We start from the raw sequence: 12,540 nt of genomic DNA on the forward strand, positions 1-12,540 counted from the left end.
TTGTCTTGATGTCAGTGGAGAGTTTCAGGGAGAATGAGGCACTGAGTACATCCATTCTCTAAAAAATGTGTCCACTGTGTCCATATTGACTAGGGATTTTACCAAACACGAGTGACATCTGCTCCTGAGCCCTAGCCAAAGATCTACTTTACAACACTGCTTACTTCCACCCACAGATCCCTCCAAATCTCAGAAAATCACACTGTAGTCCCTGCACTTGTGTTACCACCAATATCTTTTCTCTCATGCCCTGGTTTTAGTACACATTTTGGAAGCATCCTCTTCCGCCCTACATTTCCTTCCATCCAGGCCTGCTCTGGGAATTTACTGGACTTTACAGCACTTTTTCTCATGCTTCTCTTCTATTAGGAGAATCGTTTGCTTTTGGCTAGGTGCTTATATTTTCATTAGTTTCTATGTCTGTTACTCAGACACTACCTGTTCTGGACTTCACACCAGAATGACAGTTTAGCTGAAAGACCCTATTTGCTTACTACCCTACTTTCCCTAGTTGTCAGGCAAACATCTTGCAGTGTCCCTTCCTATCCTCACAGTGCCAACACTGTGACCGTACAGTGCCTGTATCAAAGCTCCCACACACTGTCCATTTTTAAAAAGCCCAATTGCTCAGCAAAGCTTTCCTGCAAACATTTTTAGCAGGTGTTTGGTGAACAAAATCATAATTACTCCTGCCATCTTCTGCAATGAGAGAAACAGTGCAAATATTTCTCCTCATTACATTAGCTGAGGAGAAAATTTACATTTTCATTAAAATCCGCTATGTAGAATCTGTTGAAGCCTCTTTCTACTTCTTCCTCACCTGCCCCTCTTCTTAGCAAGCTTTTCACCTCAGGAAATCTTACATAATACATCTCCAAATTCAGGGAGACAACAGCAACGGGATACTGCAATTCACTCAAACACTGAACAAGAGACTCTTGTTAAAAGCCCAGCCTCTCTCACATACTCTGTCTTTGCCCCCTGCAAAGTATCTGAATAGAAGCTCATGCAGCTTTCTGGGGCTTGCCTTTCTAAGCAGACTTGAGGCTGAGTAGACATCGCAACAGGGATGATCTCAGGGCTTCTTTCATGACATCTCAGGCCAAGAAGTACAAGCAGCACATGAACCCTGGCCATACACCATTCTCATTCAGCAGGAGCAGGCCTTTTCAGGACCATGGCTTATTACAACTGCTTTGTAACCCCAATTGTTTGCACTTGCTGTGAGCCATTTCCCATGCACACTTTTCGTGCCTGCTCCCTCAACCACAATACATTCACACCAGAAATACTGCCCCAGCCCATACGCTTTTGGAGTTTCTTTCTTACACAGCCTCTGCAAGCCAAGAAATCTGCTCAGCTCTATTCAGTAGGTTCCTGTCAGTCTTCAAAAAGTCACTAATTCCAGTCTGCTTAAAAAATGCCGAGCATTCCCTCCTTTGCAGCTTTTCAGCCTTTCCGTCTTTCTGTAAGCCAGCCAGCACCTGTTGGACCATAAAAGACACACCAGAAACACAATACACCTGAAACTACCAGAAACTTCTGCAATGCTGTGAGTGAGGAGATCTCATGGCTCCATGGAAGGGCCATCAAGCTGCTAATGCAGCACTAGTTTTCTGGAGGAGACTAGTGTGCCCCTGGCTGGTTCGTATTAAGGGCAAACAAGGGTTAACAGTGTTTGCTCTTTCCATCTCACCCCCTCCTCCTTTCTGCGCATTTCTGTCAAAGACCTGCTCTCTGGCCAGCCACCACTGGGATTAGGCTGCTCTAACAGTCTGGCTGACACTCTGTGCAGGAATAAAGTCCTGCTGTCTGGAGGCAGCACACTTGAACCTGCTTCACAGCCCTCCACAAGGAACTCTAGAACTGAAAAGGCAGAAATCAGGACTTTGAAGTTTTCAAATTTACACAAGTTTAAAATACCCTTTTAAAACACCCAACATAAGATAATACCAAAACTCTGTGTTGTTGGGTTGGTTTTTTTTCTGTTTTCTTTTCTTTTCTTGAAAAGCTGTAAGCATTTTAGTCACTATGTCTGCTCAGGAGCCATATGGAAAAATCAGTTCTGTCCTGTTAAACTGGTTGCACAGTTTTGGTTTTCATCTGCCTACAGAGATCTGAAAAGTCTATGTTGTTTTATTTCATACTTTTTCAGCAAAGAAAGAGAGCAGTCTGGGTATCATCTGGCCAGGAATACAATAGGTAAGCACAGCTTTTTTTTATGTAGCATATTTCCAAGTGTCTGAGAGTAAACTGTTTGTGTAATTGAGTGAAATCAGCCTTTAGGATGATGTTCTCTTTGGGATAAGCTGATTATAGGTTGGTTGCTTGCTTGGCTTGTTTGTTTTCCTGGTCAAGAAAAGCTGAGCAGCTGTGATATCAGCGCGGTTTGCAAGATCCTGTCATTTAAGCAGCAGAAAGGCTTTTTTTTTTTTTTTTTGAATCCTCTCTGAAGCACGGAGCAACTCAGATTCCACTGTCAAAGGTAAAACAAAATATTTGGGGTTATATTTTGAATCTGTAAGCTGTAATTAGACTACAAAAATAACAAAGTGGCAAAGTGACTCAGAGTTGTAAGTAAAGCTCTTTTAGAAGAACATTAAAAATGGAATTGATATAGTAATGTTAACTATTCTTTCAACTTGTTCAGATGGTTGTTTAATCTTGCATTTAGCCAGGGGATAAAAACATTACAATGAGGAAGATAATATCTTAACTTTATTAGGATGTCAAGTATTGAGACTTAGATAACCTGGTAGCGCTAATTTCAATAATAATCTCCCTGATACTAAAGATGTGATTTACTTTGGGAATCACAGATGAAAACAAATCTTGTAAGCAAAATCTTCAGATGTATTCAATGCTATGTTTAAATGTACATGTTTGAAATATTTATAAAAGAACTGGTCCTTTTATAAAATCACTTCAATTGTTATGGACAGCAGATCTGCTGAATTGTAGATATTTTGACTACCTAAGATCTTCTGCACATTTGCAGGCATAATGAGGAAAGGGCTGAGCTCAGAAACGAATAAAACTTACAAAGGATTGAGACTTTGTCTTTAATGTTCTCCTCTATCATTAACCAATAATCAGATTTAAACAGGATCTTTACTGCTTGCTGCTTGTAAGATGCCATGAGCTACTTTTTCCTCAAAAAAAGGATCTTGCTCACAGAGCTCCCTCTGCTTTCCAAATCCCTGAGCTACAGCTTGGCACCTGTGTTAAACGTCTATGCCTTTCTTCTCGCCTTTCTACTTTTGCACCTTACTCGCTTTCTGGAACTAGATGTGGCAGACAAAAAAGTTGTAAGGATAATAAATAATCTCACATAGTAGTGTACTGTGAAAATTTCTTGTCCTAACTGTCCTAACTATTGTGTAGCTCTGTGCAAAGTACACAGCAGTTTAAATAATGACAGCTGTGATGGTAGATGTAATGACAGAGATGATTTTTGAGACTGTACATTTCCTTCATAGATACAAAGCTAATAATAAAACCTCCTGTCAAAAGGAAGGGGCATACATGCTTTTTTAAATAAAATATCTCTTAACAGAGTGAATACAATAGAGCTGCTGTAGTTTCAGTGAGCAGCAAATGTTTAGATGGGCTGGAAGTGATGCAGGTGGGAAAGGCAAAACAAAAACCTCTAAATGATTTATCCAGCTGCCCTACAGCAATAAAGTCTTCTTTTACATGAGAAGAAGAGCTTAAAATATCCTAAATATCAGTTTAGGGATTCTTATCCAAGATTCTCCATTTTTCACCAAACAGTATCTTACACTGCTCTGAGTAAGTTATGTTGATCCCCCTCTCTATGCATACCTACAGTCACAATGGATGAAAAAAAAATAAATAATCTCTGACAGAACAGCAGAAGCAGTGTTTGGGATATAGTGACCTCCTTTGAGTCTGAAAGTGACAGTTCCATTACAAATAACCCAGCCTTGAAATTTAGCAAATTTGTTTGTAATTCAACATTATAAGCTAGGAAAAATATTTTAAATTTAATTCTTCACTCATTTTGTTAGCAGTGAAAGTAATTTTATAACTGTCATGTAATATTGCACTTGTGCTATATTGACTATATCTCTCTGTAATAAAAAACTTCATAGAAGCTTATGACATCAAATTTTCGCAGAGAAATTCTTTAAGAAATGTTTCTTTGCAAACTTCAAGCAATTTGGCAAACTGAAGACCGGCACTGTTTGAGTGTCTGGCTTGCTGTAATTATGATTCGTAGCAAGAAAAGAACAGAAAGAGAGGGTCACTGATTATTTTCACTGCTTCCCAGTCAGCCGTTTCCATTCACTTTTGCCATTTCACTTTGCAGTACTGAAGATGTCCTGGTTCTGGTTTTATCAGCCTCTCCACCTTCTCATGGTGGCTTGTTTGTGTCATTCCATAAAAGCACCCACCACCAGTTCCCACCAGAGCTTCAACACCAATCTCTTCAATTTCTACCACTCCCTGATACTGGCTGATGGTAAGGAAACTACAGTTCACCTGCTGAAGGACATACCTAAGAGGTAAGATCAAATCAATCACTTCTAGTCTCAGATACTTCTTATGACACTGATAGCTGCATGCTACCAGTACAAGAATTGCTCTGCACGTGCAAAGCTCTATCGGTGTACACTGAATTTCCAGAGAAATTCTCCACTGCTGTCATGCTTAAGCGTCATCCCATTGCCCAGAATCTGGAACGAGCCTCTGAGATGAAGTTTAGGTGCATGTACGCATTTCAGGCAGCTTTTTATGGTGTTTGTCAGAGCAGTAGCAGAGCTGACACAAAGTGGGTGGGCTCCAGCAGTAAACAGTTGTATCACAAACAGCCTGGCTTCAGAACTGCAGACATATCAGTAGTTATACGTTCACTGTAAAATACAGTAATTTTACCTAGCAAATTAACTATCCCCAAAATCAGTAGAATATCTGCCCAGGCTTCTTACTAAAAAACATCTGCCAATGTCCTGTATGCTGGAAGTGTTTAGTTGAATGGCACTAAAGCTTGCTAAAATCAAAAGAGTTTTGCATGCAGACATTCCGCAGATTCTTCACTTCCCCAAAATACCTACAATGTTTTCTGCCATATCTAGATATGTAGATGATCCAGATATTACAACTGGCACTGCATCTTGGGTAGCAAAGACCAATTTGCTTGTTTGGGAAGACACACACTTCAAGTGGTTTAATCAGACTCCGTTTTGGACAGTGACCAACATGTACAGATCCACACCCAAGTGGAGTGGCCATGGAGTAGAGGGTGAGCCAGATGGTTCAGTCTTGATATGCATTGCGCAGAAAGAAACCAGAACATGACACATGTTATATAATGTGACAATGCTCACCAGAGCAAAACCAGGAGCTCTCCTTGTTAAAAGAAAGTGAGTATTGAAATCTCAAAGAAAAGTTAATTTCACTGTGCTCTTGTGGCATAACATTAAGATTGAAATCAGGAAGCCAAACCCCCTTCAGTTTAGCATGATCAGGTAAGGACCTTTATGAACCCCAGAGCCACCCAAACAGGAAACCCAGAGATGACAAGTTTGGGCTTAAAGTAAAAGACTCAAGAATGTGAAAATGTTTCCAGTGAAGCTTGACTGTGGCCCAGTAGCCATACCCTGAAAGTAAGCCAGACCTCAAGGCTCACGTGATCTGTCCATAATGACTAGGCTTGTCTCACTACCGAATAAAACCCCTTGAATTGCCTTCATTTAACTGCAGAGTGAGTGACACAAGTGGAAACATTTCTGTGTCTGTATACAGTCCACATACACCAAAACAACAGAAATAAACAGAAAACCAAAGGAATGAGGCAGGAGGCTGGAATCAAAACCTAAGAGTAGACAGATGTCGCTTTGTACTGCTTACACGCAGCAGCTTCTGTCATGAAGGCAAGTAGTTTAGGACTGGCCCGTTCCAAAACTTCCATTGATGTCTGATAATGTTCAGGACTGGCTAAAACCATTCTGTTACACCCACTTTATCTGATACCCAGGAAGATCCAAGTATGTAAGCACATATGAGGGAAGATAGGCTCTAAGAGGTTTCACTGAACTCCAGTGAGGAAATCCTGGGGAAAAGCACACCAAATTCCCCAGAGTTAGCCAGCTGGTAGTTATCTAAAAGGTATACAGTTTAATCATATCCACCATCCAAAATAACCAGGTAAGTACTGAAATAATATATATAATATATAGAATCATAGAATTGTTAGGGTTGGAAAGGACCTTAAGATCATGTAGTTCCAACCCCCCTGTCATGGGCAGGGACACCTCACACTAAACCATGTCACCCGAGGCTTCATCCAACCTGGCCTTGAACACTGCCAGGGATGGAGCATTCACAACCTCCCTGGGCAACCCATTCCAGTGCCTCACCACCCTTACAGTAAATACCTTCTTCTTTATATCCAATCTAAACTTCCCCTGCTTCAGTTTGAACCCGTTACCCCTTGTCATATCACTACAGTCACTAATGAAGAGTCCATTCCCAGCATCCCTATAGGCCCCCTTCAGATACTGGAAGGCTGCTATGAGGTCTCCACGCAGCCTTCTCTTCTCCAGGCTGAACAGCCCCAACTTCCTCACCCTGTCTTCATACGGGAGGTGCTCCAGTCCCCTGATCATCCTCGTGGCCCTCCTCTGGACTTGTTCCAACACTTCCATGTCCTTTGTATGTTGAGGACACCAGAACTGCACATAATATTCCAGGTGAGGTCTCATGAGAGCAGAGTAGAGGGGCAGGATCACCTCCTTTGACCTGCTGGTCACGCTCCTTTTGATGCAGCCCAGGATACGGTTGGCTTTCTGGGCTGCAAGCGCACACTGAAGCTGGCTCATGTTCATTTTCTCATCGACCAACACCCCCAAGTCCTTCTCTGCATGGCTGCTCTGAATCTCTTCTCTGCCCAACCTGTAGCTGTGCCTGGGATTGCTCCGACCCAGGTGTAGGACCTTGCACTTGTCATGGTTAAACTTCATAAGGCTGGCATCAGCCCACTTTACAAGCATGTCAAGGTCCCTCTGGAATACAATAATATATCTTAAAGTGGGAAAAATATTGCCTATGGCAAGTGGATAAATATTTCAGCAAATATTTATGGATTAGAAGAAAGCCCACACTAAGTATTCTTCCCACAGTTGAAGATTTCAGACATTCATCATCCCCTTGTGTTGATGAACCTCAAGTGACAAGTAATTTCTACCTACAGTGGAGTGACCCACACCAGAATGGCTGATTCCAAGGAGTCTCAAGTAGACTTGAATTTCCTAACACTTTCCCTCTGGTTTTAATCTACATTTACAGGTATTACTTTGCTTTGGAGGAAGGCAGAGCTCTTGAACCTTTCACAATAACCGTGACCCCCTGTGATGTTCCCATCGAATGGAGCATACTTGTGCACAAGGCTTCAGCAAGTTTCCTTGGAAAAGCAGAACGAGGTAAGACCTTCAGTCTGCCTAAGGAGAGACAAAGAAAGCGTAAGCTATTCTTAAGGAGTTGTGTTACAGGAAATTCCCTGAAAGCTTAAACAACTCATGCTTTCTTCTCCTGTGAACTGACATGGGCTGAAGAGGACATCTCTGTCTCCATGAGTAAAGCATGGGGGGCCCATGGGATTTTGCAGTCGAGTCAAGTAAATTAAGGATTAAATGCCAAAGTCTAAAATTAATATTTGGGAGAAACCCTGTGTCTTCAGGGCTCCACAAAAACAGATCAGCTTCATAAACCGTTTGTACTGGCCCAGACTTCCCTTTGCTACCTCAGCTCTTTTTCTGTGGCTCAGGCCACTTCAACCTATCATTTTGCTCCCTACAGCAATGCAGAGAAGATTTGGCTGTTTATTTTTTTTGGAATGCTATCTACCATGGCACTGGGCATTAAGCTGCCTTTAGCCTAAAAGGAAATTCCATTCTCTTTCATGATTTTTTGAATTAACTTTTCAAACTAAAATCTGAAAGCTACCCTTAACAAGTTCTTACCTGTCAGGCAGGTACACCTTACTGAGGAGTTCAAATACGTTCCTTTGAAGTGATAAGTTTTCCTTCTTCACAAGAGATGATGACACAAAACTAAACCAAAGCAACCCCCTTTCACAGAAAGTATGAGTCTCCTTGAAGTAAAGTACATGAAGAGACAGCCATTGGAAGAAGAAAATTATAGGGACATCAGGGACAATGCAAGTCAAGCTTTTGCAAGTTGTGGTTTTATAATTATTGTCCTTTTGAAAACAGAATTCTACAACTGCACTGCTAAAATAAAAGCTATTCAATTTTTATTTTAATAAATTGCTAGTAGCAAAAAGAATTTTTAGTTATAATTGTCTTCAAGAAGAAAATATGATGTTCCCTGACATATGAACAATAGAAGCTATGCAGTGTGCTTCATTTCACATCTGTTTAAAAAAAAAGCTACAAGTCTGCTTTTTGCCTGCAGGTGATCATGGCACACAAGAGGTCTCAATGTTTCAGCAGGCTCCAAGCATGGTGACCACGATTTTTAACTATAAAGGAAATTCTGTAGAGACTTACATGGGTATGTCTTCTCATTCTGCCCTTTATATGCTAGAGTTCTTATCCACTGAGCGAGACACGCACATTACTGTGTACTTAACAACTGACACAACATCTGGGCACCTCTATCCAGAACTTCCAATGGATCCAAGGATAGATGTTATTGGCATTGGGCATACAACTGTGACTCTAACCTGGAAACACAGTCCCTCTGTCTTGCAACATAGAGATAACATTCAGTACTGTCTTCTGGTTAATGAAAAGCACAACTATAAGAGCTTATGTGCTGCTGAGACAGCAATCAGATCCTCTGGAATGAAACTGCCACCTACATTAGCTTTGTCTCTCTCTCCGTATCTTCTTGAACCGCAGCAGGTGATGATATTGTCCAAAAGCGAATTGAGCATCATCAACAAAGTGAGTAGTGGGGAAGTCAGGCAGATATGCATGGGTACCAAGAACACTTACACAGTGCCCAATCTCAGCCCCAGCACCCAGTATTACTTTGATGTTTTTGTTGTCAATCTCCTCACAAACGCCAGTGCTGCTTACACTGGGACATTTGCAAGAACCCTGGAAGAACCTGAACCTAAGGTGAGGGAGCTGAAAGATGGGAAAATGATTCAGGTTGTCCTAGATGGGAAAAAGCAGAAATTCTACAGCTTGCAGTACCAGGCAAGGCACAAGAAAATACAATTCACCTTTCAGTTGTGTCGTGGCCAAATACGGGTTCAGATAATTAAGAATGGTAAATCAGTGGCATCGGAAAACATCTCAGGGCTGAGGTATTTCTCACTGAAGGGAAAGCTGCTGGACACATATTTGGTGCAGCTTAGTTCCACAGAGGAGCTTAACTCTTCTGTGAAAGTACAGGTGTCAACCCATTCCCACAAGCCCTTATTCCCACTTCTTCCAGACAGCTTAAAAATCAAGTCCTTCAGTAAACTGAGGACCTGCAACTCTGTCACTATTGCCTGGCTAGGAACACAAGAGAAGAGCAAGTACTGTGTGTACAAGAAAAGGATTGAAGAACATCAGGTCTGGACGGAACTGCAGAGCGCGGACAGGTGCTCTGGGCCTGAATCTCGACCCAAGTCAGAGAAAGTGCTGTGCAAGCATTTCTATGATATAAATCTTCAGCGAGCTGTCACCACAGAGACCATCAAAGGGCTGGATGCAGGGACCCTTTACCTGTTTGATGTATATCTCTTTGGGCCATCTGGCTTCCCCATCAGATATCACAGCAAAATTGTGAAGACCAGAAAAAAATGTTGAAGGTTTTAAAGAAATGTTTTGCAGTGAATGAATGAAGACTATTATCAAAATATATGCCAATCAATGCCATAGCTTGTGCAGTTTAAATTATGCTGACACGCAAAAGATTTAAAGCTGTGAGATTCTAAGGAGGAAACCTCTTGTTTGTCTAGATTATTATGCTTACTTCTGCATCTTCTTTCCTGTTTAAGTTTTTTTTTTTCCTCTCAGCTGACTCATTCAGACATTGAAAACAGACCTGCAAGACAATTCTGTGCACATGGAAATAAAACACCCACAATGACACTCATGAGAAATGGATTGGTTACCTAAAAAGCTTCTGAAATCCAATACAGAAGTGACGGGAAATGCGTCTCAAGAAGCACACATCATTATTTTAAAGTCCCAGAGAGTTTTCTACCTTTTGTAACTGCATCTGCTAATGAGGAACTGAGTGACACCACAGTCAAGCTGCTTTTGAGAAGCTGAACTTCCCCACTGCTTGAACATGGATGGAGACAAAAAAGAAATTAATGAAAAGGAATGGAACTGGTATAGAGCTCCACGCCTTCAGTAAAGCAGGCTGAAATACATCTTCCTCTATCACCTGCATGCTTGCTTGGCTTTCATTTCCATAGAGAAAATGTGGTTGTTTAGAAACAGACAACATTCAGCCCAGGAACTAGCTCTGGATCCAGCTTTCCTGAGAAATATACACACTGCTATGCTGTTGTCCATTGAGGAAAGTAGCATGTAAGGAATCAGGCCACAGAAATGAGGTTTTTATCCATAGTCTCTGATATCAAACCCAGATCTATTACTGAGTGACTCCTGAGTGTAATATACTCACTTTTTAATCCTTAACCCAGCCTTTATCAATGAATGAATTGCTTTAGTAAAAATTAAATGTGGTTTTGTATTAAATATCATAGAAGGAAAATATTTGTAGTAAAAATCCTGACAAACACTTTTTTTGTTGTCTTTTTTCCTTTATTACCTTCCTCAGATGACAAGAGAGACACTATAAAGAAAATTTGAAAAAAAAAAAACAAACCAACAACTCTTAAAAGCCTCCTTATGCTCAATTTCAATTATCAGCAGAAAAACATTTTGAACATAAGCTCATGGCAGGACTGGAATTTACATATAAGGAGATATGATAGATCAACTGACCCAGAGGTTACCAAAGAACTCTTGCTTGCCATAATTTTCTTTCCTCTACAGTTACACTAAGCAAAGATACAGATGATTAATTCTATTAATGTATATTTCAGAAGTTCACTTGCAATTCTTTGTCATCAAGGTTCTGGTTTACTCTGAGGTAATAATTATTACCTCCCAGCATACTCAGATGCACTTCACAAGGACTGAGTCAGTCCTCTGTGCAGAGGATCATGCATTTCCTTCTCCAAAGCCTTCACAGAATTGTGCACTCTGTACAGTGCATGCTATATATTAGCAGACTCACTAGCCCAGAAGGGTTCTGGCCTTCACACAGGATCAGCTGCAATATCTGGGCTTTGGCTAGGCTTTACATTCCTGCAGGCACTACTCTGGATTGATCAGTGCCATGGCAGAAGCTGTGCACTTTGTGACCTCCCCTCCACACTCCGCAGGCCTTTTGGCTAATTACACAGGCTGGCAGCTGCACTGCCTTCTTTCCAAGCAAGCCTTCTCTTCACCACCCAATCACTCCTGCAAACTTCCTAATTTTCCTGCTTGTTGGTCTTTTTCTTAATTTGCATGAAATTTACTTCTTTAGGAAAGACTACAGAAAGAATATGAAGCCATCAAATATCCTGATGACCAACACTGGTCAGGGACTCCATTTTGCAGCCACCTCACAGGATGAGGACTGATGGCTACAGCCAAGTCACATGAGAAGTCATCATGCACTCACGTAGTCTGAGCTCAAAGAGCAACAGATGTCATCTGTGCTTGGAAATCTTCATGATTTATTCTGCTTTCCTTCTCGATTTCAAGCATCTCTATTCTGGATGAACTTCACTTAGACGCCCTACAAATGACTGTAGTAACAACAGACTAATGATAGAGGAGGAACAGGAAGATCTGTTTAACTGCAGATGCAATATATTCTTAATCCACTGCCCTCAGCTGGTCAGAGCATTAACCCTTGCTTTTGCCCTTTGTACACAAACGCCACAAAAATGTCACTTGGAAGAGGAAGATACATTGGCACCTTGCCTGATACCAGTGCCTCTAAGAAAATACATCTTTCATAACAGAACTGACTTTAGACTTCTCAGCAAAACTTTAGTTTAAGGTTGTAGGCAAGAGGTTCTCAGGAAGGGCAAAAAGGAGAGTCTGGAAGAGGGCAGGAGAGCTGAGCTGTCAGAGGCGAGCAGCAAAAGCTTGGTGTAGCACTGAGCTGACTGACAGTTAATATCTGGAGGGAAAAAAGGGCAGGTTTGGAGGTCAACAGATATTTCAGGAGGACTTTGGGAAGAGCCAAGAGATTCTCCTCCTCCTCCCAGCTTTACCAGCTCCCCTTCACCTCTCCCTCACTACTGCCACACATAGAGGACTGGCTGAGGCAGAGACCAGAGGGGAGCTTTGAAGACCGCGACTTCCCGCTCCTGCAGCCTGGGCTGTGACACGAGCAGAGCAGTGGCTGCTGCTGCTGCTGCTAGGAGAGCTGATGCTAGTCCCTCACTCACAGGAGAAGCTGCCACCCACACATACCAGCCTTTCCATCAGCAAAGGCCCCTGCGCATGGGAGGGAGAGCCTGGCTATAGGGAGGAACATGCT

General features: G+C 41.8%; 1 protein-coding gene across 2 annotated transcripts; it reads left to right on the forward strand.

The window, feature by feature from the left end:
- Nucleotides 1–1,726: 1,726 nt before the first annotated feature.
- LOC130605806 (protein NDNF-like) lies at nt 1,727–10,469 on the forward strand. Of its 2 annotated transcripts, none has more exons than XM_057421576.1 (4): nt 1,727–2,202; nt 4,334–4,529; nt 7,312–7,445; nt 8,440–10,469. In XM_057421576.1, the coding sequence occupies exons 2-4, from the start codon at nt 4,342–4,344 to the stop codon at nt 9,789–9,791; spliced, it is 1,674 nt and encodes a 557-aa protein (XP_057277559.1). In that variant the 5' UTR covers nt 1,727–2,202; nt 4,334–4,341; the 3' UTR covers nt 9,792–10,469. The 2 variants fall into 2 exon arrangements, with proteins under 2 accessions (XP_057277559.1, XP_057277560.1); XM_057421577.1 differs by lacking the exon at nt 1,727–2,202 and adding an exon at nt 2,365–2,485.
- Nucleotides 10,470–12,540: the final 2,071 nt, after the last annotated feature.

The sequence above is a fragment of the Pezoporus wallicus genome, unplaced genomic scaffold (assembly GCF_028554395.1).
Source record: "Pezoporus wallicus isolate ANWC-B61680 ecotype Strahan unplaced genomic scaffold, APGP_CSIRO_Pwel_v1 contig_4816, whole genome shotgun sequence".
In the NCBI taxonomy this organism is placed as follows: Eukaryota; Metazoa; Chordata; class Aves; order Psittaciformes; family Psittacidae; genus Pezoporus; species Pezoporus wallicus.

Bases quoted from the DNA above. Each gene is read 5' to 3' on its own strand.
- LOC130605806 (XM_057421576.1), top strand. From the start codon at position 4,342: ATGTCCTGGTTCTGGTTTTATCAGCCTCTCCACCTTCTCATGGTGGCT. The intron at 4,530-7,311 runs GTAAGATCAAAT...CTACATTTACAG, and splicing joins CTGAAGGACATACCTAAGAG to GTATTACTTTGCTTTGGAGG. The intron at 7,446-8,439 runs GTAAGACCTTCA...TTTTGCCTGCAG, and splicing joins CCTTGGAAAAGCAGAACGAG to GTGATCATGGCACACAAGAG.